At 42.1% G+C, this 27,177-nt stretch overlaps 1 protein-coding gene across 15 annotated transcripts in view; it reads right to left on the bottom strand.

Moving 5' to 3' along the window:
* Window positions 1-1,617: 1,617 nt before the first annotated feature.
* The window catches only part of Rapgef6 (Rap guanine nucleotide exchange factor (GEF) 6), a 176,478-nt gene continuing 150,918 nt past the window's right edge, over window positions 1,618-27,177 (bottom strand). For 9 of the 15 annotated variants that reach the window (XM_006532560.4, XM_006532563.4, XM_030245697.1 and 6 more), the window contains 7 exons: window positions 24,489-24,709; window positions 21,477-21,665; window positions 16,878-17,012; window positions 10,499-10,727; window positions 9,164-9,666; window positions 6,332-6,634; window positions 1,618-4,824 (listed from right to left, as the gene is read on the bottom strand). In XM_006532560.4, coding sequence (XP_006532623.1) covers window positions 4,799-4,824; window positions 6,332-6,634; window positions 9,164-9,666; window positions 10,499-10,727; window positions 16,878-17,012; window positions 21,477-21,665; window positions 24,489-24,709 — 1,606 coding nt within the window. In that variant the 3' untranslated portion in view covers window positions 1,618-4,798. Of the gene's footprint in view, window positions 4,825-6,331; window positions 6,635-9,163; window positions 9,667-10,498; window positions 10,728-12,443; window positions 13,361-16,877; window positions 17,013-21,476; window positions 21,666-24,488; window positions 24,710-27,177 lie in introns of those variants that run through there. The other 6 variants (NM_001252496.1, XM_017314348.2, XM_006532564.4 and 3 more) reach the window with 3 other exon arrangements.

The following is a 27,177-nucleotide window of genomic DNA, read 5'->3' as shown; positions in this document are numbered from 1 at the left end:
GCGAGGCAGAGAAGAGACTGGAAAAGAGCGCCATGAAAATTTGAGGCTGTGAGCATGCAGCTAGATCCCCTGGAACCCAGTGTTAGAACAAGGGAGACTCCATCAAACAGTATTCCAAAGGCAAAGCATCAGACATACTACACACTCACCTGCATATCTTGAGTGGGGAACAGGCTGGCTGGCTGGCTCCCGAGGCCACCCTTGGGATGGCTAGTTCCTCTCAGCTGTTCTCTTCACAGGCTTCACAGGTTTTCGGTTCTCAAGGTGTGCTATGGACTACACCCATGAGCAACAGGTACCCAAGTATGTAAATTACTATGATTGTTACCATGACCTGCTAACAAATTACAAGGTGGGTAGGTGACAGCAAACATTGTTAGTTCTGAGTTCTAAAAGCTCAAACTCAAGGTGAAGGCAAAGACTTGTTTCCCAAAGAATGTAACATAGCTCCTTTTGAAACTGCCCATTCTTATCTTGAGCAAAAGGTTGGGAAAACCCTGTGTTGGGATGAGAATCTGGAGCCTACAGGTGTTAGTTCCCACATGAGAAAACCTACATATATAGAAGGGACTGGGAGATAACTTTACTGCCAAGGTCTAGAGTGACCTGAATCCAAAAAAAGAAATGGCCACCTGAGTATCACCCAAGGCTGGGTAGAGAGGCTGCACAGGCTCACTGGCTGACTAGGTCCCTCACACAGTGGTTTCCTGCTTCCTCTACTCACTGGACTACGTGGGGCCCACTGTTCTGTCACAGCACGTGTCTTACCCTTCCTTACAGGTTTCAGTCTACACTGTGGCTCTGACGACCTTGATGTGAGCAGACCTCCTAGAAAGCTCATTCTCCAATAAAAAGGGACCATGCTTTTATTTGAGACCATCCTTGAGATGATGCCCTAGTATGAATGGAGGCTGCCAAGTTCTTTAGGGCCCAACAGCATTTGTACCAACTGTGACAGTTTGCCCATGGATATTTCTGTTAGGAAGCAAGTTCAATGGGGTTTAAAGTCATTGTTACTCCATTTGCAACAAAGAACATCTTTTAAATTACAGTAGTTTTACAGATTATATGGCTGATAGTAATATAAGACTCTCGATTTCTCTGGTGACTTGGGAGAACACAGAGGAGAACTTGGCAACACAGGTCCCAAGTTGGCATTCTTGTTAAGTTTAGTTAGGGTGTCCTAGGCTGGTGTCCTAGGCTGGCTCCAAACTATCCATTTAGTGGAAGGTGACTTTGAAATTCTGGTCCTCTTGACTCCATCTCCCCAGCGCTGTAGATGTAGCTATGTTGTAATATCCACTTTTTGTTTTTTGAGACAGGGTTTCTCTGTATAGCCCTGGCTGTCCTGGAACTCACTTTGTAGACCAGGCTGGTCTCGAACTCAGAAATCCGCCTGCCTCTGCCTCCCGAGTGCTGGGGTTAAAGGTGTGTGCCACCACGTCTGGCTGTAATATCCACTTTTGTGTGTTTCTAGGAATCAAGTCCAGGGCTTTGTGCATGTTAAGGGAGGCAAGCAATCTCCTGATGAGCCACCCTGAAGCCTGAACACTCCCTTGGAAGTGACCTGGGTAACTATTCCATGGGTTCTATGTACTTGGGAAGGAAGCACACACAGTTGATGCATGTTCTTTATTGGTTCCGATGTATTAGGAGATGTGGTAATAAATGATACCCTTACATTTTCTTAACCAAAATATAACAAGTATTTACACTCAGTAAAAATACAAAGCATACAGAGGCACTGTCTTTCTAAAAGACATAAGTTTAAGAGGCATCAGAAAGTAGGAGACAACATTGCTTGTGACAGGATGCCTTACAATCAATGAATTGTGCAGATAATTGTCACTTGATCATAGCAACTGTGCAATTTTGCTTTTGTTTTTGATAAACTCACATTTCAATTTTAAAACATCTATCAAGTTCAACTGCATTCATTCTGTACAATAAAAATAAAGAGGCCTTTTAAACAACAAGAAAGCTAAAGATGACTGGGGCTCAAGTTTGATTTGAAAATGTACCCGACTTGTCTCGGTGGACCCCGCCTGTAGCGTGTAACAGAACGCTGCACGGGCACACCCAGCGTCTTCTAGAATGTTTCCACCCAAATAATCACTGGGTTGAATGTTTAAGGAAACCTTTCTTCCTTCCTCTTTCTTTGTAATTATATAAGGTGACCCTATGGCTATTCCTGCTCTTCCAGCTTGGTAGAGATCATGGAGGTAACCAACATGCCACCCTCATGAATACTCTCTAAAGGATTTTTTTCCCCAAAGATCATTTATAAAGACATCAATTAGAGGAAATGAAATCTGGTGATTCCGAGTAACCTTGCTGTAAGCAGTGGCTGGATTCACTAATCTCTTAATGGTTTACTCTGAGATTTTGTTGAAATTTATTATTTGGCAAAACTCTGCACTAAAAGTCTCCTGCTTTGACAGTCTTGGCAGGTGCTGGGCACTAGTCTGTTTAGTAATGTTGCACACTTAGAACAAGGACAAATGGGGGCTTAGAACTGGAGCAATCATGGGCTTTAAGGCTTCCCTTGCTCTAGTCACCTAACAAAGTAAAAAAAAAGGCAGACATGATTTTTTTCAGGGACTCATACACATCAAACTACAAAGCATTTGGTTTTTATTCTGATCAATGTGATCAGTTGGTCTGAACACTCACAGATAAAGCTTGATTAAAATCAAGGCAGCTACACAATGCAGGTTCAAAGCCACAGATCTTAACTCTCTGTGAAAGACATTTAATGTACACCTTTAAGGACCAAGGCAGGCAAGGGTCCATCTGTCTGAAGACCTGGTGGATAGACAGAAGCTGTGCAGACAGCACATTTTTCTGGAGCAATGGATAGAAAATGGTGACAATGAGTACTCAAACTTGGATTACAAAGGTGGATATAGCAAAAATATTTCTTTTGTTTTGGACATGAAAACAATCTGCAAGTAGGTGAATAAAAAGATTCACAATCAGAAACCAGCACAGTTAGTTCATAGGCCAGATTAGTGAAGCATGGCTGTAAAGTGGCAGCTGACACTCAAAGGGCCAGTAAGGCTGCGCCTCACTGCACTGCTCGGCACCTGGGCTCAAGTCTAAGGCTTCCGGGTTACTGTCTCCCCAGGGGAATCTTCAGCCATTATGCTTCCTAGAGACAGGCATTCTGTGGGAAGACACAATACTGTTACATTTGGAACTGTTCTGACTCTCAAGTGATTGGACAGAAAAACAGGAAGAGAGCGTAAGGGAAAAGTACAAACTTGAAAAGGCGGTTGGTAACATGACTGCTCTGTAGCAAAGCTGTCATGGTCAGTGCACTTTCAATGGCTTTGGCTTTTTTTGTAATTACAGAAGTTTATGAACTCTTATTTGCCTTTACATTAAAAAGCAAATCAAAACCTTTAAATATATATATACAAAATGTTATACTTAATTTGTAAAAATGTGAAAAGTACATTTTTTTAGTAAGCAGTCACTGATTTGAATTATATAGTTAAGAGTGCCATGTCCAGGAGGTCACAAAGGATGTCCTTTCCAGGATGAAGTCCCCTCCATTATTTTAGCCTCTCTCTCTTATATGAGTCTACTATCTCTTGGGGACTGAGCTCTGTGGAGGTCTCAAAGCTCAAGTTCAATGATTGCACATGTGGTTGTGTGCTGTAAAGTCACAGCACAAGCCAAGGGAAACTTCATTATTGCATCCATGATAAATTTTTTTTTCTTATTATTTTGTGTGTGTAGGGGTATTCTGACTGCATGTATGCCTATGGGCCACATGCATGAAGTGCCTGTGGAGGTCAGACGAGGGTGTCGGATCCCCTGGATGTGGAGTTGCAGGCAGTTGTAAGCCACCATGTGAGGGCTGAAATTAAATCCAGCCCTCTGCAAGAGTATCTTCGCCATCTCTCCAGCTCCTACAATATTTCTTTTAATCTAGGGATTCCATACTTGTGTTGTGAAATGGTAGCTTAGGGTTTCTATAGAAAGAAAGCCTTTGAGAAGCCACTGCCAGTGGGTTTGTAGTATCCTCACAATTGGGTGCAACATGATGTTCATTTCAGAAACAAGTTCAATGTTAATCTTTCCTTCTTTGGAAATTAGAGTTCTTTCTTCCTACTTGCGCTTTGTTCTCCTTTCCGAAAGACTGCTGAGACCCCTGTGGCTGCTGTAGCCCACATCATGATGAGCTGGCCACCTGCACTGCACCTGCACGGGTGTCTTGTTCCCACCTGAGTGTCTGCTACAATGCTGTCACATCTCCGTACCTGTGTTGGGATGACAACTGCTGCTCAGACCACACACAGACAGCTTTATAGACTAAGACAAATAACAGCTAACAAGAGCTTTTGAATGCAAACAAAATCACAATACTTGCAATAATAAGTTACTTTTCAAATACACAAGACTATCCTTGGTATTGGCAGACATTCTGAATGTGTCCTTTTAGCCCAAGCTATGGCTTGGAAATAATAATAATACCACTATCTTTAAAATGACTCTCGAAAAGAAAAACTCATAGTGATATACAGGGGGAGAACTCTGAGCTTGAATGTGGTCCCAAGGCAGGAGTGATGTGCAAAGTATAGGCTGAGATCAGGTGCAACACCCAGGTAAGGAAACTGCACCTGCAGGGACAGAACAAAAGGAAGCACGACTCAGAAGAGCTCATCCTCAGAGCCCAGTGTGGAACCCTCAGCATGAGTGGCAGCAGCGAGCTGATGGCCTTGGCCTACAGAACCACGAGCTCTTGTCCATGGTCCTGACTTCCAGTGCTCTCCAACACTCTGTCCAAAGGCTAGACTGCTGACACCTGCTCGTTTTCTGAAAATAATGAAGACACAATTAGCCAGCACATCTATCTGCTAATGCAGGTCAAACAATAACAGACAGATTATCTGCTACATAAGAAGCTTTCTCTATCTAAACAAATCTTGGTAGACATCCCCATCAAGGCTCAGGTTTGACTGTAACACTGAGGGCTAATAGAAAACTGGAAATTTCAAATTTAAAAAATTCTTTCACACTTATTTTGTGTTTGTGTGTGTATGTGTGTACATAAATGCCACTGTGCACGTGTGAAGTGTCATAGGACAATTTGCAGAATTGCTTCTCTTTTTCTGGGGATAAAATTCAGGTCATCAGGCTTTATCTCCTGAGCCATCTTGCTGGTCCCTGTAGTTTCATTTTTTTGGTGTGTGTGTGTGTATGTGCGTGTGCATGTGTACAGGTACACATGTATATACTGAGTATGTGTGTGTGGGTGTGTGTTCATGTGTGTGAGTACATCCGTGTGTATAGGTGTTTGTGTGCATGTGTGAGTATATGTGTGTATAGATGTGTGTGTGCATGTGTATGGAGACACATGGATGGAGTTTGGCATCTGATGTCTTAATGGATGGATCACTCTCTATTTTACTTACTCCCTATACCCAGACAGGATCGTCTGGTGTTCTGGAGCTTGTTGATCTGAGTAGTTTACATAGCCAGCTTGCTCTGGGGATCCTGTCTCTGCTGGGATTTTGGCCAGTTTTTACACGGGACTCTGAATTCTGATCTTCAGAGCCATCTTCCCAGATGGTTTTAATGTATCATTTTACTACTAAACTGTTTAGAAGGATAAAATATTTATTTTTAGCGTTAGACACTACCTTTTAAACTTTTGCTACAGTTACAAAGTTCATTAAGAGTTTTGTTCCTCAGAGGAACTAAGTCAAGAGTGTCTTTTAGACAACTGTCTTTTGTAAAACTTTACTCAACAGACATAAAGTGTCTTCTCTCAGAACTCTCCTACGGGAAACTCCTACTGTTTCATTATCAAAGATAATGATACTCCATTTGAGCTGGCATCAGAGCAGTGGGCACAGAGACAGCAGCCTGATTCTGTGTGCGTGTGTGTACAGTGTGTGTGTGTTTGTGTGTGCGTGTGTGTACAGTGTTTGTGTGTGTGTTTGTGCGTGTGTGCACAGTGTTTGTGTGTGCATGTGTGTACAGTGTGTGTGTGGGGAGGCCAGGGAGTACTTTTTGTTGTTGGTTTCTCCTTGTGTGGGTTTGTGGGCCAGAACGTAGGCTGCCAGGTTTGCACAAGTGCTCTTGATGGGTTCAATAGAATAATAAATACATTTATTTTCTTAGTAGTGCTGGAGACTGACCCTGGGACCTCATTTGTGTCAGCCACTTTCTCACTGAGCTATATTCTTAGATCTCAGTTTAAAAAAAAACAAATTTAAAGAGATTAAAAAACATTACAGATTATCACAGATACCAGAGAAAAAACCCTTCTATGCTCCACAATCCACTTAAGAGCCATTGAGACAGTTTGTCAACGTACCATCTGCTTCGCTATCTGCATCAGCCACATCTGCTAGCTTGGGATGGCTATGCCTTTGAGGCTGGGATCCAATCTTCGAGGGAACCCAGGCCGAGGTGTGGCTACTGGGAGGAGCTGGCGGCAGTCTAGACAGGCTGTTAAGCATCATCTTTGATCTCTGTACTGCCACACTATAGTCTGGAGGTTTTAGGTGCGGGTGGGGTCCTTCCTTTAGGTCCGCTAAAGAAATTCCCAGATATCCTGGAGGAGTGGGCGGTGGCTCCCTATACCTATCACCTTTCTTGGGTGAGGTGACACAGTACACTGGTGTGAAAAAATAAGCAGTGGAAATGTTAATGGAAAAACATAAACAAAGGAAAGAAAACCCCACACTGAACATCACAATGGCAAAAATATAACTTAAAAACAGACAAAATGAATACACTTAAATACAATGATAGTAAACTAAAAATGTTCTTACAAACACTAATATTTAAACCTATCAGATATTTTAAGAAAACTCTACACATAGACAGCTACATGAAGCCAGAGGACAGTGACAGGACATCTCTCCCCAGGCACAGCCCTTGCACCCAACAGCTCAATGAAGCCCTCACTCCTGAAGACAACCAGTCACAAACTCACTTCCTGTTGGCTCTGAGTCACAGCACTGGCACATGTTCGCAGACCGTCTTCGGGTGGCTCAGCGTGGACACATCCCAGTCCAGGCATGCAATCAATGAGCCTTCCGAGTGTAGATGAACTAACTCTTTGTGGTATGTTATTTTTATTTTGAGAAGGATCTCTACACAGCCGTGGCTCTCAGAGGTCTGCCTCTGACTCCTGGTGTTGATATTAAAGGCTTATGCTGCCACCCTTGGCTAGGGTCTTTCTTCTTCTTCTTTTTTTTTTTTTTTTTTTTTTTTTTCCCTGAGACAGGGTTTCTCTGTGTAGCCCTGGCTGTCCTGGAACTCACTCTGTAGACCAGGCTGGCCTCGAACTCAGAAATCCGCCTGCCTCTGCCTCCCGAGTGCTGGGATTAAAGGCGTGTGCCACCACTGCCTGGCTTAGGGTCTTACTTCTAACTCCTGTTTTCTGATTAAAGTGTAGAAAAAAAACCCAAAGTTTAGAAAATGTGACCTTAAGAATAATGATAAAGCCGGGCGTGGTGGCGCACGCCTTTAATCCCAGCAACTTGGGAGACAGAGGCAGACAGATTTCTGAGTTCGAGGCCAGCCTGGTCTACAAAGTGAGTTCCAGGATAGCCAGGGCTATATGGAGAAACCCTGTCTCGAAAAAAACCAAAAAAAAAAAAAAAAAAAAAAAAAAAAAAAGAATAATGATAACTTTTCTTTTTGCTGAGTGTATAATAAACCCCTGGAAAGGGACTAAGCTTCAAAAAGTATCAGAACAAGGAAGAAAGGAGTGAAGCCTGTTCAACTATCTGTTGATTATACAAAGAACATCTAAGACACTGCCAACACATGAGCAGAATGGACTTAAGGAGTCACATCTACATCGCACATCACACCATCACAACAAGAGCTTTGTCCTTTGGGTTCCTAGTCTTCTACCAGTAAAACTCAAAAGTAATGTAATGTCAAGGTCAATGCAATCAATGAGCCTTCTTAGTGTAGATGAACTAACTCTTTGTGGTATCTTAAGGTCAATGTAATGTCAAGGTCAGAATAGGCCTCTGCTTTCATCTGAGGACAAGCAGACATGACTAAGTATGACAGTGGAAAAGTTGTCAAGAGAAGAGAAAAATGAAGAAGGATTTACCCATATCACCAAGAAGTGAAAGACATTAAAATTAACACTCAGAGGGACCTGTGCTTATACATTCCTAGAATCCTGAAAAGTTCTAAATAAATCCAAGATATTACAAGATTAGCACATTTGATAGTTATTTCATGTAACAGGGAAGTAGAGATATTATGTGAAAGTACTCATTTAATTCAGGGAATAAACAAATTGATGACTAAATATACTGCAAAAGCTCACTAGACAGCAACCCTCACATCAGCTGACACCTGGTGAGGTCCACAGAAATGCCTGGGGTCTCTTTCTGTCTCTGTGGTGCTGAGAGTGAGTACAGGGTCCACTCACGGGGCTAAGACCTACTGTGTCAGAGTTGGTTCAGTATCTTAGCAGGTCTCTCTGCCTGAAAAGTAAGAGGACCTGTTGTTTCTGTCATGTATACATAGCAACTGTGGACCCAACAACTTAGAGATCAATACAACAATCTTTCCTTTCCCTGCACATACTCCTAATGGCATGGAACTTTAGAAAAGGCATCGCCGAGGCTCTACCTGTGGGTCTGTGTGTTCCATGTGTATCTGATAGCAAGTATATTTTCTGTTAATATTATTGTCAATTCCCTTTTTGTTTTATAAAAACAAGGACATGCATGACAGAGAAAAACAAAACAAAACAAAACAAAACAAAACAGAACAAAACAAACAAAGCTCCGGAGAAGCCACAAATTTTGGAGCAATAAATTGTGGAAGGAAGAAAATAAGTATAGCGTCAGAGAAAGAATAAGATCTGGTAAAGAAGGCTGGTGAGATGGCTCAGCAGGTAAGAGCATGGAAGACTGCTCTTCCAAAGGTCATGAGTTCAAATCCCAGCAACCATATGGTGGCTCACAACCATCCGTAACGAGATCTGATGCCCTTTTCTGGAGTGTTTGAAGTAAGCTACACTGTACTTACATATAAATAAATAAATAAATAAATAAATAAATAGCCCATTCTTAAAAAAAAAAATCTGGTAAAGATAGCCCCGTATCTCTTTCTAGGGGGAGGGGCAAATAATGCCTCAACATCAGTGATACAAAAACCCTGCACTTACCAATCAAGCCCTTGTCTGTACTGGAAGTGACAGTTTTATAAACAGGGTCAGTGGTATCCCTGGGCTCCAAGCCATCAGGTGCCTCTGCTGGTGCACTTTCCAACACCCTCCGCTTAACTGTCCCGTAGTTTGGTTCACATGTGTCCGAGAGTGAGCTGGAGGAGGCCCAACTCTGCCTCAGCTGGTTCGTCTCTAGGCTGCCTTTGCACTGGCCACAAGTTCTTGAGCAGCCTTTAGGACAGGCACAGGGCTCACAGTCAGTGGGCTCAACTTCTGCAATAGGGTCATCTAAATGCATGTGTCTGTAAGAATTCAGGAAGTCCCAGCTTTTTTGATTTTGAAGGCTTTGGAAGTTGTCATGGGAGCTGCTGGAACAGGAAGTCCAACTGCCCCGCCCACTGTCAGCTGCTTCCAGCACAACATGCTCATGAGACATCTCTTCGCTGCTCAGAGAAGATGAGACAGCTACACCCTTGATAAGACACGGCTTTGACAGCATCCACCTGAAAGTGGGGACAAACAGATGAGCAATGAGTAATCTGGTGGTATACTGGAGACTCCTCAGCACATGGCCCCAGGACACACCTGAATCCTTAGCTAGGCAATGTTTCCTCTAAGAAATCCTGACTGACTTTAAATAAAAGTACAAGATGAAATTTGAAATTGGCATTTGACATCCTTTTTTTTGAAGGAGGGACAGACTCAATTGTGCTTTTCTTGAATGTCAATTTTTTTTTTCTTTAAGAAAACAACAGTCTCAATGTCAAAAGGCTAAACATGGGAATTCAGACCAAGGCCTGGCCCTACTCTCCTAGCTCTTGCATTGTGCTGGACAGACATGCTGGCCTGGAAGTCTGCTGTACGGTGAAATCTTTCTCCAGGAGCCACACCACTAGTAACAGCAGCAGGTGCACAGGATTCTTAGTGAGTGACGAGATACATGGCAGAAAGTAACCTGAATAAAGAGAGTTCAGGAACATACAAAAAGGGTATCTACCAGGTGGCAGCTGCAGCACATTCCTTTAATCCCAGCAGTCAAGAGGCAGAGGCAGAAGCAGGTGATCGGATCTCTGTAAGTTTGAGGACAGCCAGGGTACACAGAGAAACTCTGTCTAAAGAAACAAAAACCAAACCAAAACAATAAAAAAGGAAACCTGTGTATCTCTCAAGTAGCATGAATTTCCACACTCAGTATGTACAAAGGGCATACATGTAGCCTCACACTCTTACACAGTATGCCATAGACCTAAGCTACTGGGGGAGGGTGCAAGGCAGGCTCTCAATGCTGCATACTGGTTCTGTTTTGGAGGCAAGAGCACAGACATGGATGTTTACCCGTGAGCAAGCTGACTGTGGTCTGAGATCCCGGAAGGGTGATCTGTCTTTTCCAATGCCCCTGTGGGCTCAGGAACTGCCAGACTGTGGGAGGAACAGCGTTCATCCTGCCCAGCTGCAGACATGGAGTCAACAGAACCATTGCTCACAATGCTGGACCGAGAGGAGATTTCACTGTGGCTGGAGTCAGACAAGTTGTCACATTTACTTGATGGTGTGAGTGTATAACCTGAATGAGAAGAGAACACCCATCAAACTTCAAAAAAGGGGACAAACAGGGGCAGCCGTGTGAGACCAAGAAAAAAAATGAAGGAAAACAAACAACAAACAAACAAACCCAAAGTAGGAGGGAATGCCAGGATGCATGCCTGAGGCTGTAAGGATGGCAATTTCTCCATTCCTTTCCCCATATAGCCAATTCACCCACCACCTACAACCACATCCACAGAACTCCACATTGCAGAAAAACGTCAAAATCTAGTATTACTGTCCCAGAATCACATACTTTCTCAAATTTTCAGTAAAACAAGAACAATAAATATGTTATAAACATTAACAAGTACACATACTTCAGTTTTCAACCTCATTCATTTTAACTCTATATCCCCTTCTTTGACATGAAATATTTCATGGCCCACCCTAAGGAAGCAACACGCAGGCTCAAAGAACTGTACTTGGAAATCTTCAAAGTGCATTCACTTACCTCAGATAGTCTTTTCCCAAACATAAGACCACTATTTCAATCAATTATTTGTGGTGATTCTAAGAATACAATTCAGGTATTCTTGCACAGGTTGGGCAAAGGCTCTACCAGTGAGAGCTCCAGGTGATTTTGTGTGCATGCAAATTACTGGTATATGTCTATGTTCGTGTGGGTATGTGTGTAAGTCCGAGGCTGATGTAAGATGTTTTCCTTGATTGTTCTCTACCTTATTTTTCTTTTAAGACACTGAATCTGTAACTCATCAGCTGGCTAGCCAGAGGGCCCAGGTATCCTCTCATCTCTAGCTCACTGACCCATGCTAGGGTTGTATAATGCACAATGGATCTTTACTTAGATGCAGGGAATAGGGATTCAGGTACCCACATTTAAAGGTCTTCCTAGCCCTGTTTCAGTTTCTTTAAACAAACTGTTTTAGATTTGGACATGATTAATTTTGTTAAGAATTAAGTAGCTGAGCACACTGCATGCCTACAGAGACCTGTCTGTTTTGGAGGGATAAAAGGGTAGGGATGGAGTAAGGAGAAGGATCCAAAACCACATCTACAGGATGATGGCTAAATGGACAAAGCGGTCTGCAGCAAGACATCATACTTGGGTTTCAGAAGTAAGAGAAAATGCTGCAGCAGCTCCACAGAAGGTGGGTCCTTAAGAAGCACCAATGCCTTCCGGTTCACAGGGCAGAGTGAGGGGTGACAGGTCACATGACTTTTGGATCTATTCTCAAAACACCACTAAAGAAGAAATGGAGGCCCCTGGATGTTCCTGATCCTTAGTAACACAACGAATAAGACAGCGAGCTAAGTGCTACTGTCTCCTTAGGCCTTCAGGATTTTGGCATGTGTGACTAAATTCACTGAAGAAAAAATGGCTGTGAAGCATCATTTTTGAGAGATGCCACCAATCATTTTACAGAAAAATCAAGATCCAGAAATGTGTGATTTACCCTTGGGCTTATGGGCCAACAACTCAGTAAGACAGACAAGCCAGTGTTTCTGACTTTTACCACATGGCCTTGTGTTTGAGCTCACTGTTAGTGATATCAGTGCCATGAAATGATTATTCAGTTTTTAAGAAAACCAAGACAATAAATGTGTCAAATGAAAAATCAAACCAGTTAACCACCTACTTCCAAAAAGAGCCACTGCGTTTTCACTGTACTGAATAGACTTGATCCTTATGTTTGTTACACCAGAATTTCTCAAAGGGAACTGATACTAAGAGTTGCCTGGAACATTTATTAAATTACACACACACACATCTGGCACCCATTCATATTTATGAGATCTGGGTGGGACATGGTAATTTTACTTAAAAGTTTCCAGATGATGCTGAACCTGCTGGGGTAGTAAGATGGCAAACAGCTTCTTAAGAAGCTTTCCTGATCATTTCACTCAGTCTCAGCTGCTATCAGAAGAAAATACAGCAAAGTACAGAAAACAATGGATAAAATTTACTAACTCAACACAGCGGTCAGAGAACATATGTACAAGTGAGGCACAGTAAATCAGTATTTCTTAGAGGATCTACAGTACGCATAAAATGCTTAATAGTACTTACTACATCGTCTGCCCAATGTCTGACAGATGGCTGAGTTCGAGCTACATTTACATGAATAACTTAAAACAAGTTTAACACTAATGTTAGATAAGAAACTTTTCAGAGAGTCTTTCTCCTTTTAGTCTTGAACCGCGTACAGAAGCAGCTGAGCGCGGTACTGTGGCCTTGGCTACTCGAGTCGTAGATGGCATTCCCTCTCTCATCTGTGATGTTGCTTCCAACATCCTTCACTTTCTCACAGCTGTCTGTAGCTTGATTGTGATGTGCATCCTCTTTTTGGTTGTTGACTAGTCTCTCCCTTGAAAGCGTTCTCTCCCTAAATCTTCTAAACGGGGATGTCATCCTTCTCCTGGTAGTGTCCTCACACCTTGTCCTGTCTCTATTCTCCTCAGTGGCCTTCTTGGTCCTGTCTGTTCTTTTGGCTGTGCTCCCAGTAATCTGAAGGATTTTCTTTTGCAAGTAAACCCCACCTATTCCGGGGCAGCTCTGGCCACTGATCTTGGTGCTGGGCTCACGGGGAGGGGATGAGGAAGACCCTGAGAGACGCAACAGGATGCTGTGATCAGATAGGATACTGCCAACTGGAGGGAGAGATGCAAAAACCCTGACATGGTCAATTAATTCTTTTCAACTAGTCACAATTAGCTTGGCTTACATAACATTTCACTATTTTAAAATTTTATCATCTTGACAATATCTAAAGAACTGAACTATAGTAACAGTTTTTTTTAAAAAATAAATTAAGAAACTATGGAGCTATAGCTATTGTACATAATAAACACCTCTGTTACTACAAGACAAGAGGATAGACATTACCTTGCTCAGAACATGCTGACAAAAAATGTGGAAAGCAATCGATACTGGTAAAGATTATAAAGACAAATATTACAACAACATCTGGTGATCTGAACCATCCCTTAGAAGGAATAATGCTTTAGAACTTTCAGGAGATTTTAAGTAAACAAAGCTCAGTAAAAACCAAATAGGACACACACAGGATCTAAGGACACCTTTATAAAGCACTGGTGCATGTGGGGCTCCAAGACAAAGGGATGTTCAGCTTGTTTGGCTTACCCTGCACCACTCATTCTAGTGTGCGAGCGTGACCCCAGTAGAGGTTAGAAGACAGGGCCAGGAAGCAGGAGTGGGTGGGTTAGGGAGCAGGGGGTGGGGAAGGGTATAGGGGACGTTTGGAGAGGAAACTAGGAAAGGGGATAGTATTTGAAATGTAAATGAAGAAAATATCTAATAAAAATAAAAGAAGACAAGCTAAGTGGTGCTCTCCGTGTGTGTGTCTGTGTGTGTGTGTGCAGGTGCCCCACTGGAGGCCAGAAGACAAGCTAAGTGGTGCGCTCCGTGTGTGTGTCTGTGTGTGTGTGTGCAGGTGCCCCACTGGAGGCCAGAAGACAAGCTAAGTGGTGCTCTCCGTGTGTGTGTCTGTGTGTGTGTGTGCAGGTGCCCCACTGGAGGCCAGAAGACAAGCTAAGTGGTGCTCTCCCTAAGGAGCAGCTCACTGACTGGCCCAAGTGATCTGTCTCTCTCCTCCCCAGTCCCAGAATTATGACTGTGCTACCATGCCTGAGATTTTACATAGTGCTAGGGGGGAACCTAGGTATTTGTACTTGCATAGTAGCTGCATTATTAACTGAGCCGGCTCCCCATCTCTTGGCTTCTAAGTTCTTGTTTAAATTCTTCTTATGAAAATATGAAATAGGTTTACCTTATTGGTGATGAGAAAAACACTATTTTCAAAAAAATTTTGTTGTTGTTGTTGTTTTGTTTTTCCGAGACAGGGTTTCTCTGTGTAGCCCTGGCTGTCCTGGAACTCACTCTGTAGACCAGGCTGGCCTCGAACTCAGAAATCTGCCTGCCTCTGCCTCCCAAGTGCTGGAATTAAAGGCGTGCGCCACCACGCCCAGCAATTCCAAAGTTTAATAGGAATTGAGAACAGATGAATAATGGACTTGTACTACAAAAATTTTGTTCACCCACAGGCCACTGGCATGCAGCTGTTTATGGAAATAGAGGTGCTGTTGGGTTTTTCTTTTCTTTTTGGAAGGGTCTTATGCAGTTCTAAGGATGTCCTAGAATGTATGCCAGGTCCTCCTGCCTCAGCTGGCTGAGTGCTGGCATTGCAGGTATGTATCACTCACTCTGCCTGGTTGTCTTGATGGGGTCTTGAAATATTTAAGAATAATTTCTGGGGGCTGGTGAGATGGCTCAGTGGTTAAGAGCGCCAAATGCTCTTCCAAAGGTCCTGAGTTCAAATCCCAGCAACCATATGGTGGCTTACAACCATCCATAATGAAATCTGATGCCCTCTTTATAAACATCATGGTCAACAGTCAGCCACATACTGAAAGACAACAGAGTAAAGGGAATTTACACCAGTGTAAGAATAGCTTTTTAGACTGGTGTGGTCATTGTACACTTTTAATCCCAGCACTTGGGAGGCAGAGGAAGATGGATCTCAATCCCAGCCTGGCCAACACAGCAGGTTCCAGAAAAGAAAAAAAGAGAGTGAATTTTTCTTGGGATATTTTTATCCATTATATTTCTTCCCAAGACACAGTAAACACAAACTATAATCAGATCTAGCAGCTTCTTCCTTACACAACTGTCTGTGCACAGCTTCCAAACTCAGGCCCTGCAGGTTTGACGACCTGCCTCACTACAGGCTTGGTTGCTGCTTCTAGAGATCTGACGAAGGTATTCTGGATAATCAGCTCATATAGACAAAGAGAAGACATACAAAGACATATAGTGTGTCTTACAAAGTATGAGATGCAGCAGAATCAGAAACTATTTTAAGAATATACCTACTATACATATTCCTTCTATGTCCTATTTGATTTTCATGAACCATTCCTTATTAAAATCTCAGCAGGAAAGGGATATCTGAATGTACTAATCACTTACCACACATAGAAATAACATTTCTGTTAAACTGTATACACAGACCCTAAGACAAAGGGTTTGTCTGGACCTTATGAACAAGTCACGAATGGGGACAAAGGACAGAGTGTCAGCCTCCAGTGTTAATATGACTGTGCTGCAGCTGGCACAGCCCTGAAGAGTGACACTTAGCTCTTGGGAAGGGAATGAGTGACAGGCAGGACTGCCAAACTTAATCTCCCCCCTGGCCAGGCAAGGTCCTCTACTGTGCTTTATAAAGTGTTTTTCTTTTTACACTCATGCAGAAGGCAGGATTAGGATGGCCCTTCTCCATTACAAGTGCAGAGTGTGGAAGGCAGAGTAAGAGACGCATGCTCTTCAGCATGCCTGACATGTGCTCAGTGTCATGTGGCACCTCAATAAGTCACTTTAGCCATGAAAATCTTCAGTCTGACTCATGAAAACACATTTAAAGAACCAGGAGTTATATCTTTTCTTTTCTGGTTTTGTATAAATGTAAATGCCCCAAGACATAGATTATTTTAAATCCCCATAAACAAGAAAAACAGAAGAAACCAGAAGGAGAAAGCTAAATATTTTTTTTTCTTTCTTTTTGTTTTTTAAGACAGGGTTTCTCTGTGTAGCCCTGGCTGTCTTGGAACTCACAGAGCTCTACCCAACTCTGCTGCCTGAGTGCAGGGATTAAAGGGTTATGTCTCCATGGGCAGCTAGCATTTATTTCTTTTCCTATACTTTGTACTTGAACAAAATCAAAACAAAATGCTTTTTTGGGAGCTGGGTTTCAGGCCTTGAACTTTTTATGCAGTCAATAACAACCCTGACCCCCTGGACTCCTCTTCCTAAGTGCTGGTGTGCACCATCACACCCAGTGTAAATACAATTTCTTATAGAATTTTATTTGCAAATTTTCCACAGAGATGCTCACTTATATGAAACTGGAAGGATGGTACTGAGCACTGGCACAGAGCAAAACAACTGTGATTTACGCTCTCATTTCTACCCATGCTTGCCCTCTTTCAAACAGCCAAGGATCATGACTTGAGTACTGGAGTCCTAGTTACTTAGTAACACCTGAAAAACTAGGCCTTAGCATTTTCATCTTTCAGGCTTACAGACTGAAAGCAAGCTGTGCTGAAGTGTTATCAGGTCTGAGAAGAGTTAATGGGAAACATTCCTTCTTACCTTTGCGTGGGGAGTTCTGAGGAGATGCAGGAGGGCTAGAGTGCAGAGAGGACGCTACAGAAATAGTGTCTTCTGTGTGTTTCTTAACACTCACTTCCTCAGTTGGTCCTAAACCTTTCTGAGGTAAACTTGTACCTAAAAAATGAATAAACAAACAAATAAGCAAATCAGAAACATTTTACAATGAAAACAGACGTAGTTGTCTAAATCATTAAGTAAAGACAGTGGCTGGTATAGTCAATCAAGACATTTAAGTGCAGTTTGGGACTTAAGTGTCTGGGAAATATCATACAGGCCTCATCTCTATGTAACTTGTTCAACCTCACAGATGGCCAGCACAGCCCAGATTAATAAGGCAATTTGCTTTGTGGTATGGTATCTTAACCCTCACAATTATGTGGGGTGCAGGTACTGTCACCACCTGAGTTGCATCTCTGCTGTGGGTGCACATGAGGCTGCCAGGCCAGCCCTTTTCAAGAGCACTAAGTTCCTATTACAGAACAAAAGTAAGCAACAGACAGGAAAATTATATGGCACTCCTAAAACCATTCTTGGGAAGTTCTATCCTTCACTAACTAGCTCTGAGCATAGGTGAGATTCAGAAACAGTCCCAGCCCACTCACTCACTACATAGCTCCTAGGAAGTCACTCACTCACTACATAGCTTCTAGGAAGTCACTCACTCACTACATAGCTTCTAGGAAGCCACTCACTCACTACATAGCTTCTAGGAAGTCACTCACTCACTACATAGCTCCTAGGAAGCCACTCACTCACTACATAGCTTCTAGGAAGTCACTCACTCACTACATAGCTTCTAGGAAGTCACTCACTCACTACATAGCTTCTAGGAAGCCACTCACTCACTACATAGCTTCTAGGAAGTCACTCACTCACTACATAGCTTCTAGGAAGTCACTCACTCACTACATAGCTTCTAGGAAGTCACTCACTCACTACATAGCTTCTAGGAAGTCACTCACTCACTACATAGCTTCTAGGAAGTCACTCACTCACTACATAGCTTCTAGGAAGTCACTCACTCACTACATAGCTTCTAGGAAGTCACTCACTCACTACATAGCTTCTAGGAAGTCACTCACTCACTACATAGCTCCTAGGAAGTCACTCACTCACTACATAGCTTCTAGGAAGTCACTCACTCACTACATAGCTTCTAGGAAGTCACTCACTCACTACATAGCTTCTAGGAAGTCACTCACTCACTACATAGCTTCTAGGAAGTCACTCACTCACTACATAGCTTCTAGGAAGTCACTCACTCACTACATAGCTTCTAGGAAGTCACTCACTCACTACATAGCTTCTAGGAAGTCACTCACTCACTACATAGCTTCTAGGAAGTCACTCACTCACTACATAGCTTCTAGGAAGTCACTCACTCACTACATAGCTTCTAGGAAGTCACTCACTCACTACATAGCTTCTAGGAAGTCACTGAGCTCCAGATTACTCTCTACCCGGAGCAAGGACAACCGTGGTGACGAGCTGGTACACTCACAGCAGTCTTCTGAAAAGACTCACACCAGCTGGGCTCTCCTGCATCTGGATTTGCTCGACTCGTTCCCACAACCACCTCATGTTCAAGTATGGCTCCACCGCCCACCTTCTCCCCCTCCTCTTTCTCCTTCCATCTCTCTTTCCTTGTCTCCTTCTGTCACTCTCTTAACAGATATGTAATTCAAGCTGGTCTCAAACTTGTAGCCTGGATTAACACTGAACGTGCAATCCCCCTGTTTCAGTCTCCCAAGTGCTAGAATTAGAGGGGTGTACAGCATGTAAGATTTCAAATCTTTTTAGTGGTTTCCCAGTGACAAATTTTGGTTGTCACCTTTATAATCTGGACATATTTATGACTATACTTCTCATATCCTTGGGAGGCTGTTTAGTCTGGTAGTTAAAAAGCAGTACTTTAGAGCCAACCAGCTTAGGATCACCTGCCAGACTGGTTATGTCCTGGCACTGTGCACATTACTAAGAATCCATGTAGAATGAGGCTGTCTCATTCTATCATCTCACCTCATAGGATATTATGAAGACCAAGTAAATATATAAAGTTAACAAAGATGGACTGTGTCTGAAACTCAGTATTAAATGTGAGCTTCAAATGCATGGGTGTGTATGCATGCTGCTGGGAGTCGGGTGAGCTTTGAGTACACTAGTCAAGCACTTAACTACCAAGTCAAAACCCAAAACCCTGACTTTCAGTTACTGTCTCTTAACATGCATGCAGTTTGTAGTGAACCAAAGTATCTGTAGCTCCTTACACATTACCCCCGACTTTGTTAAAGGCTTCTCTTGTTTTTTTCTTTTAATGTACTGTGTTAGCACACACATAATAAAGAAGTAATCTGTGTCTATAATGACACTAGATTGAAACCCTGGTCATTTTTTAAAATTCAATTCTGTATTTTCACATCAAATCAAATTAAAATCACATACTTCTACTAAGCATATACTATGTATTAATACATGGACCATGTTAATAATACCAGCAAACGAAGGTAATCTAGCTTCACATATAAAAACGGAAATAGAGATACTGTTAAAACACCAAATAAAGGTAATTCCAATGATGTCTATATGGCTCAAGGGGGAAAACAGAGCTATAGATTATATTTATGTTATTTTATGTTTAAAAACTTTTTTAGATTTATTATTTTATGTGTATAAATGTTTTGCCTGCATGTATGTGTGCCACATGTATGCCTGATGCCCACAGAGGTCAGAGAGGCATTTGATCCCCTGGAACTGGAGTCACAGATGGTTGTGAGTTATTATACGGGTGCTGGGAACCAAACTTAGATCCCCCTGCAAGAGCAACAAGTGCTATTAAGTGCTGTGCCATCTCTCTAGCCTTGTTACTTAAACAAAACAAAAACCCCAAAAACCAACCACAAAGACTTATTTTATTATGTGTCTGCAAGAGAATAAGATGCCCAAGGAGGCCAAAGACAGTTAATTATCTGGAACTCAAGTTGCAGGCAGTTGTGAGCCACCTGATGTGGGTGCTGGGAATCTAACTTGGGCTCTCATGAAAGCAGTATTCCTTAATCACTGAGCAATATCTCTACCCTTCTATTTAATTATTTCTAATTAAAAAATTTCCAGGGAGTCTATGGGACTGACCCTAGCTGAGACTTCTATCAGCAGGGGATATAGAGACTGAAGTGGCCATCTCCTGTAGTCAGGTGGGACTTCCAGAGAAGGGAGAGGGACATCAATCTACCCACAAAACCTTCAACCTTGAATTTGTCCTACCTATAAGATGTGCATGGATAAAGACTGAGCAGAGATTGAGGGAACAGCCAACCAACAATTGGCATAACGTGAAACCCATGGGAGCCAACCCGACACTATTAATGATACTCTGCTATGCTTGCAGAAACCTACTATAACTGTCTCCTGAGAGGCTTCATCAAACAGGGGATGGAAACAGATGCTGAGACCCACAGCCAAACATCAGGCAGAGCTTGATGGGAGTCTTGTGGAAGAGAGGGGGATAGGATTGAGGGAGTTGGAGGGGTCAAGGACATCACAAGGAAACCTTCAGAGTCAACTAGCCTGGGCCCATGGGGGCTCACAAAGACTAAAACACCAACCAAAGAATACGGAGGGGCTGGACCCAGGCCCCCTACACATTTGTAGATGTGCAGCTTGGTTTTCATGTGGTGTCCCTAACAACTGGAGTGGCGGTTGTCTCTGACTCAGTTGCCGGCCACTAGATCTCCTTCCCCTAACTGGACTGCCTGGTTGGTCCTTAATGGGAGAGGACGTGCTTACGCCCATGGCGACTGGATGTCCCAGGATTGGGTGATACCCAAAGGAGGGAGGGGGGGCTTCCCCTTCTCTGAGAAGAGGGTAATGGGGCAGGGGGATGAATTTTTAAGGGTGGTACTGAGAGGAGAGGAGAGATGGAAGGCTGAGATTTAGATGTAAAGTGAATAAAATGTATGTGTGTGTGTGTTTATGTGTGTTTTGACTGCGTGTGTGCCTATATACCACGTGTGTGCAGTGGTCATAGAGGCCAGGAGAGGATGTAGGATCCTCTGGAACTAGAGTTACAGATGGTTGTGAGCTAACATGTGGATGCAGGCAATCAAACCCAGGCACTCTGGAAGAGCAGTCAGTGCTCTTAACCACTGAGCCATTGCTGTAGTTCTGTATTCTTGTGTATCTTACATGTTCTTTTATCCTAATGAGGTTTTCTGGAGGGGGCGTTAATGAAAAAGGCAGTGTATATGTGTTTTTCACAATAAACCGTTTGATTCTCACAGCTTCTGGAGGCCTGTATTTGAGATACAGCTTTGAATGCAGAATGGACGTAAGCTTGATGTGCTACCTAAGACTTGATGTAGATTTGATTCAGTGCACGGCTGTGTAAGATTCTGTTGATGAACAGATTTTAGTAGTATAGAAATCCCACCACTAGTATTTAAAAACATGCTGTCATCAAATATGTTGAAGCAAAAACCAAACCTTTTTGACTCATGATGCCGTGATCCTACTCTTGCTAGCACTTAGCTAATTACCTTTGGAAATTCAGAGTAAAGTGACTTGAGGGTTATGAGCACTCACTCAGCACATGGTCTTTGGCTTGTCCTTTCTTCCGGATGGGGTGCAAGTTAACTGCTGGCACCTGAAGCACCTGGCTCACTCTGTGTGGCTGATGCAAGTGGACTTTAGCTGTTTGGCCAACTGACCTCAATGGTACAGGAGACATCTCAGATGATTTGGCTGACCTTTTTTCAGTTAAGTTCTTTGTCACTACAAGGAAAGAGAGAATAGTCAGGCAACTGAAAAATTTTAAGGCAAGACTATTTGCAATGACAAGTAGTTGCTTAAAAACTACACATTTTTATACAAAAAAAAAAAAAATCAAAGACCTATTTTCATAAAAGAAATTTAAACTCTGAAACTGCTGTGGAATAAGCTGTTTGCTTCTTAAATTCTTGAATCCATTATCATTATCTGTCTCCTGAGGCCAAGTTCACACTCTCACATCTATATGACTGAAATTCTCTCACTGGATCAACTCAGGTGTGCCGCCAGTCATTCTCTAGATGACAGTAGAGTGAGCACTAACATGGAAATGTAACCTACCCCCTTCCTTCTCTGTATGTCCCATAGACCTCACAACTCCCCATACTCTGAAGAGAAAGGCTCTAGCAAGGCCCGTGAAGCCATGACTATCAGCCTGCCTCCACTCTTCCATGCTAGAGGCTTGAGGTGTCTATCAAGTCAGTCTTTGCTGTCTGGTGTCACTGCAAACATGCCCCATTAATTTTCTTTAGTAGAAGTATCTAATGTACTTTTTTTTTTTTTTTTTTTTGATACTAGCTTAATCCTCACTCATGTTTCAAACAGGTCTTAATTATATAGCCCAGACTGGCCATGAAAATATACTATCCTGTCTCAGTCTCTCAAATACTGTTTATCACTCAAGAACACCTGTGAGGGCTAACGTTGTTTTAAATATTAATTACTATGCTTAAGAGATCTATAAAGCAAAACTGCCTCTAACCTATAAACCCCACTTGTCCAAGGACAGATAACTTCCTAAAATACTGAACGCTGTTCATGTAAGCTAACAAACCATGCATTCTCACTTCTGTAAACAAGGTTGTTTCCACAAACTGCACACAAAATGTTTCACCACAGAGAGGTAGGAGGTGCCTTGGCACAACGTACATTAGGATGTATGCTTGTCCCAAAAGCACACACTGTGGGTTTTGCCTTTATAAGAACCTCACTAACATAATTTGAAGCCATTGTCTGAAAATCCAGGGTGTGGGCCAGTGTCCATTGATCTGGTCAGAACTTAATGAAACTTGCTTCAAATTTGGCTCAGAAATTTTGATAGTGCTCGTATTTTTGTCTGGTGGGATTAACATACCACTATGCCTGACTCTTGCTAATATATGATGCATTGAATGACTCTCTTTACCCAGTATTTTAAACTCACTGTGAAACCAGTAGTTGTTTCTCTGTTCTACTCAGCTGGCAAACCATCATATTACTACGGAAATATCAACACATTTATCAAGTTTTAGGTTACTACACAAAGTATACCATTCCCTTCTGTCAACAGAAAACTTGCAATTCCATTGTGCTTCTTATCATTTAATTTACCATTTAATACAATTTTCTCTTTCTTTCTTCTTTCTTTCTTTCTTTCTCTCTCTCTCTCTTTCCTTCCTTCCTCCTTTCCCTCCCTTCCTTCCCCTTCCTTCCCTCCCTCCCTCCTTCCTTCCTTCCTTCCTTCCTTCCCTCCCTCCTTCCCTCCTTCCCTCCTTCCTTCCTTCCTTCCTTCCTTCCTTCCTTCCTTCCTTCCTTCTTTTTTCGAGACAGAGTTTCTCTGAATTACCCTGGCTGTCCTGAAACTCACTCTGTAGACCATGGCATCAGATCCCATTACAGATGGTTGTGAGCCACCATGTGGTTGCTAGGAATTGAACTCAGGACCTCTGGAAGAGCAGTCAGTGCTCTTAACCACTGAGTTATCTCTCCAGCCCTTAACTCACAATTTTCTTAACCCAGAGATATGTGTTCTGAAGCCTGCACTTGAAGAAGGCAGCACTGGTCAGGGTGTGTTCCTTGGGGAGACAGTTACTTACTGAGCAGAGCTGTAGTGGGCAGGGTGGACTCTAAGGTGTCAGTAGTGAGGAGAAAATCCCTTCCACAATGTCAGGATATGTCTACTTTCTCTTGTATCCTACTGGTAAGTTATCACTGCTAGTGTTTTAACCAAACCCCCAAGCTTTATAATTAGTAATTTTAGCCTAGTATTGATGTCACTTTGCATTTATAGGTAAGGGCAATAACGTTCTGAAACAGTATTTTCTATAATGTTCCAATAAAAAAATTTTTTCCTATGTTGTGAATGTGTGTTTTTTCTGCATGTATGTTTGTGCACCATGTATTTGTAGTACCCATGGAGTCTAGAAGAGGGCACTGGATCCTTTGGAATTGGGATTAGAGACAGTTGTGAGACACCATATACGTGTTGGAAACTGACCTCAGGTTCTGTGAGGGCAGCAAGCGCTCTTCACACCTGAACTAGCTCTCCAGTGACTGACTTACTGTGTATTATCTACTCCTCATTTAAAAATTTCATTAATGTTCTTATAAAAAGAAAGAAAGGGAGAAAGAAAGAGAGAGAGAAAGAAAGAGAAGAAAGAAAGAAAGAAAGAAAAGAAAGAAAGGAAGGAAGGAAGGAAGGAAGGAAGGAAGGAAGGAAGGAAGGAAGGAAGGAAGGAAGTTTTCTCTGTATAGCCCTGGCTGTCCTGGAACTCACTTTGTAGACCAGGTTGGCCTTGATCTCAGAGATCTGTCTGCCAAGTGCACCACCACTGCCTGGCAATGCTCCAATTTAAAAAATCTCATTTATAAAGCCTTTAAAGAACAACTATTTACCTCTCTCCCTTCTTCAGAGTTATTCAAGGGCTGCATGGGACTCAGTATCTCATGAGCAGACCAGTCTGCTGGAGTACAGTAGTCGTATTTGCAAATGAAATCAGCACTAATTCTGGATATCAAAATGTCTATTTTGCTCTGCTCACCAATGTGACACATAGGAAAACTACTCACAGGTACCATATGCAGGTTCCCACTGCAGTGACATCATCTGGAACTTCTCCTCATCTGTGTCTATGTCCAGACTAGAAAGATACTGTTTCACTTTCCTTGCCATTTGGGCATCTTCATACAGTTTCTTGGCATTCAGCAGTGAGCTGCGGCGTGCTCTTTTTTTGTGAGCACCTCCCTGGACATCTAGCATGTTAGAATTTGTGCTGCCTTGACTCAATGACCTGTAAGAAGACAGAAACTGCAATGAGAGCCTGTAAAGATGAGACTTAGGCATCAAGGAATGAAGATTCAAATATTTTTTCTGTTAATGCTATTGCATGCTGATGTAAATGAGTTAAAAGATGAAGAGCATTAATGCAAAGTACTTTGGCACAGATGGCAATGTTCTCAATTAAGAACAAGATCTGGCAAAACATGGATTTCAAAAGAGTAAGATACCAGTTCCTCCCTGAGCAACATATTCCATTACAGTTTTAGTGTGCCTATGCAACAAACCCATGGCACACTGTGCTAACAAAACCTTTCCTTTGGTCCTTTTAGGCCATGCACAATCTAAGATGTGGCAAGAGTCTAGGTTAGGATAAATTTGTTCTCAATCCTTCAGCAAAGGCAAACAGAGCAGCTTTGTTACCGGGGCTGCTTGCAGTATGCTATGAAAGCATCATTTTGTGACAGCAGGGTCATTTCAAACATGAAGACCAATTTTTCCAGTAACCATATTTTGACTAAAAATTAAAGAGAACCAAGATAATATCTGAAAATAACATTTCAACCCAGCATAGTGAGAGATCAGAAATGCAGTAAAAAATTGCTACCATCCCTGCAGGCACAATGGAATTACTTGCATTCTAGAACTTGCTGAGATTCTGTCTTTGTAATACTCCTGAACATGATATATGTAATATATGTAATATATGTAATATGTAATACTCCTGAACATGATAGGACTTACTTCAAACTGGGTCTTAGAAGTAAGTACGAGTCAAGTAAGCTATGACTTTATTCACCTCTACCTTTTCTGTCAAGCCTACTTATACGATGCACATTCAGAACCAATGGAAGGCAGCAATTGTTATGTAGCAGGTCATGTCTTTTTTTTCCTTTTTGCAGGTCATTTCTAACAGGCCAGCAAACTCAATGCTTACAGAGGATTGTGTGTCTGTTTACTTATTACCATGTGTGTGCAGAGGTGGGAACATGCCCCAGCAAGACTGTGAGGTCTGAGGCATGCTTCTCTCCTCCTGCCTTTATGTGGACTCGAGGTACCACTCATGACTCTAGGTGCATGGCTCAAATGGTCTTTAATTTAAAGGGAAGAATATCTCTATTTTTAATATTAGCATCATATTTACAGAAAATATTCTAAAACATGGGCTACTTGTCCTTCAATGCTCACACACCTAGATTAAAACAGACACCAAATCTTAATGTTTTCATTGTAAATCATATAAGGCAAAACTGAAAACCTGTTATTGGTATTTTATTTATTTTTTGATACATTTTTAAGGATTTTGAAGTAGGGCTCCCAGAAGAGGGGGAGAAAGGAGGCAAAGGTCAGGGATACGTGCATGAAAATGTCATAATCCTACGATTTTGGAGGCTACTGAAATTAAAAAAACAAACAAAAACAAAAAACCCAAACTAACCAACACCTCTACAATTCTTGGGGGTGGGGGAGAACTAGTACAGTTATGCCTTGCATTTTATATAGTCTTGTTTTAAAGACAGGCTTTCTCTGTGTAGCCCTGGATGTCCTTGAACTCAGAGATCCACCTGTTCCTGCATCCCGAGTGCTGGGATTAAAGACATGAGGAATGATCTCTTGACACATTGATGGCAACTTGTAGTTTCGAGTCAGGCAGAAATGATGATGTGGCTGCGAGTAACCCACAGAAAAGACTGCAAATTTTGCAGAATGGGTTGGAAGAAAAATCTAGTAATTAGTGAATTACCCTTTAATCTTTAAGAAGTAACTGATTAAAAAGAATGAAACCTGAAAAATTCAGTAAATATCTTACAATGTGGTCTCTGTGTGCTGCATTCTTGGGGACTTTCTGAATTATGGTTCATTTTACGTCTTTTCCTGAGAAAGGTTGTGTCTGAGTCTTTTTTAGCAAAATCCTAAATGAACTCTATCTGGCCACTATTTGTAAGTCCACCTTACGCTCTGGAGTTGGTTAAGCACAGAAAGCACATTGCTTAATGAAGCCATTACTCCAGGAATCTGCCTGGGATAGCTGCCCTTGAGCAAACTCAAACAGTATAGTTGGTGCAGGGTAAACAGACACAAGTGAAAAATCCTGACTGGCCAGAAGAATAGGTTATAGGTCTCTTTTTATTATAGGCCTAGAGCACTCTGCAAACGTAGTTTAAAGAAAGGGAATCATACAGGGTACACCCCTGGAGGAATAGAATTCAGTAAATAAGATAGGTTGACTAAAACAAACTTTTTCTACTTTATGGCATAGATGATAAAACACACAGTAAAAGGTTAGGTATTTGCTATTCATAAAAAGACCAGTTCAGATACTTTCTTTAATCTGGAATTATATGGTTAATAATAACAAGAATAATCTGTTCTGTTTGCCTTTTCTAATTGTGACTGAACTTGTACCTCTGGACATGTAATGAAAAGCACCACTTGGATAATCATTAGTCGGTCTTTATTCTGTGAAGCTGACATAAATCA

This window comes from Mus musculus, chromosome 11 (assembly GCF_000001635.26).
Source record: "Mus musculus strain C57BL/6J chromosome 11, GRCm38.p6 C57BL/6J".
Lineage (NCBI taxonomy): Eukaryota > Metazoa > Chordata > Mammalia > Rodentia > Muridae > Mus > Mus musculus.
This window is presented reverse-complemented; position numbering and strand designations above follow the sequence as displayed.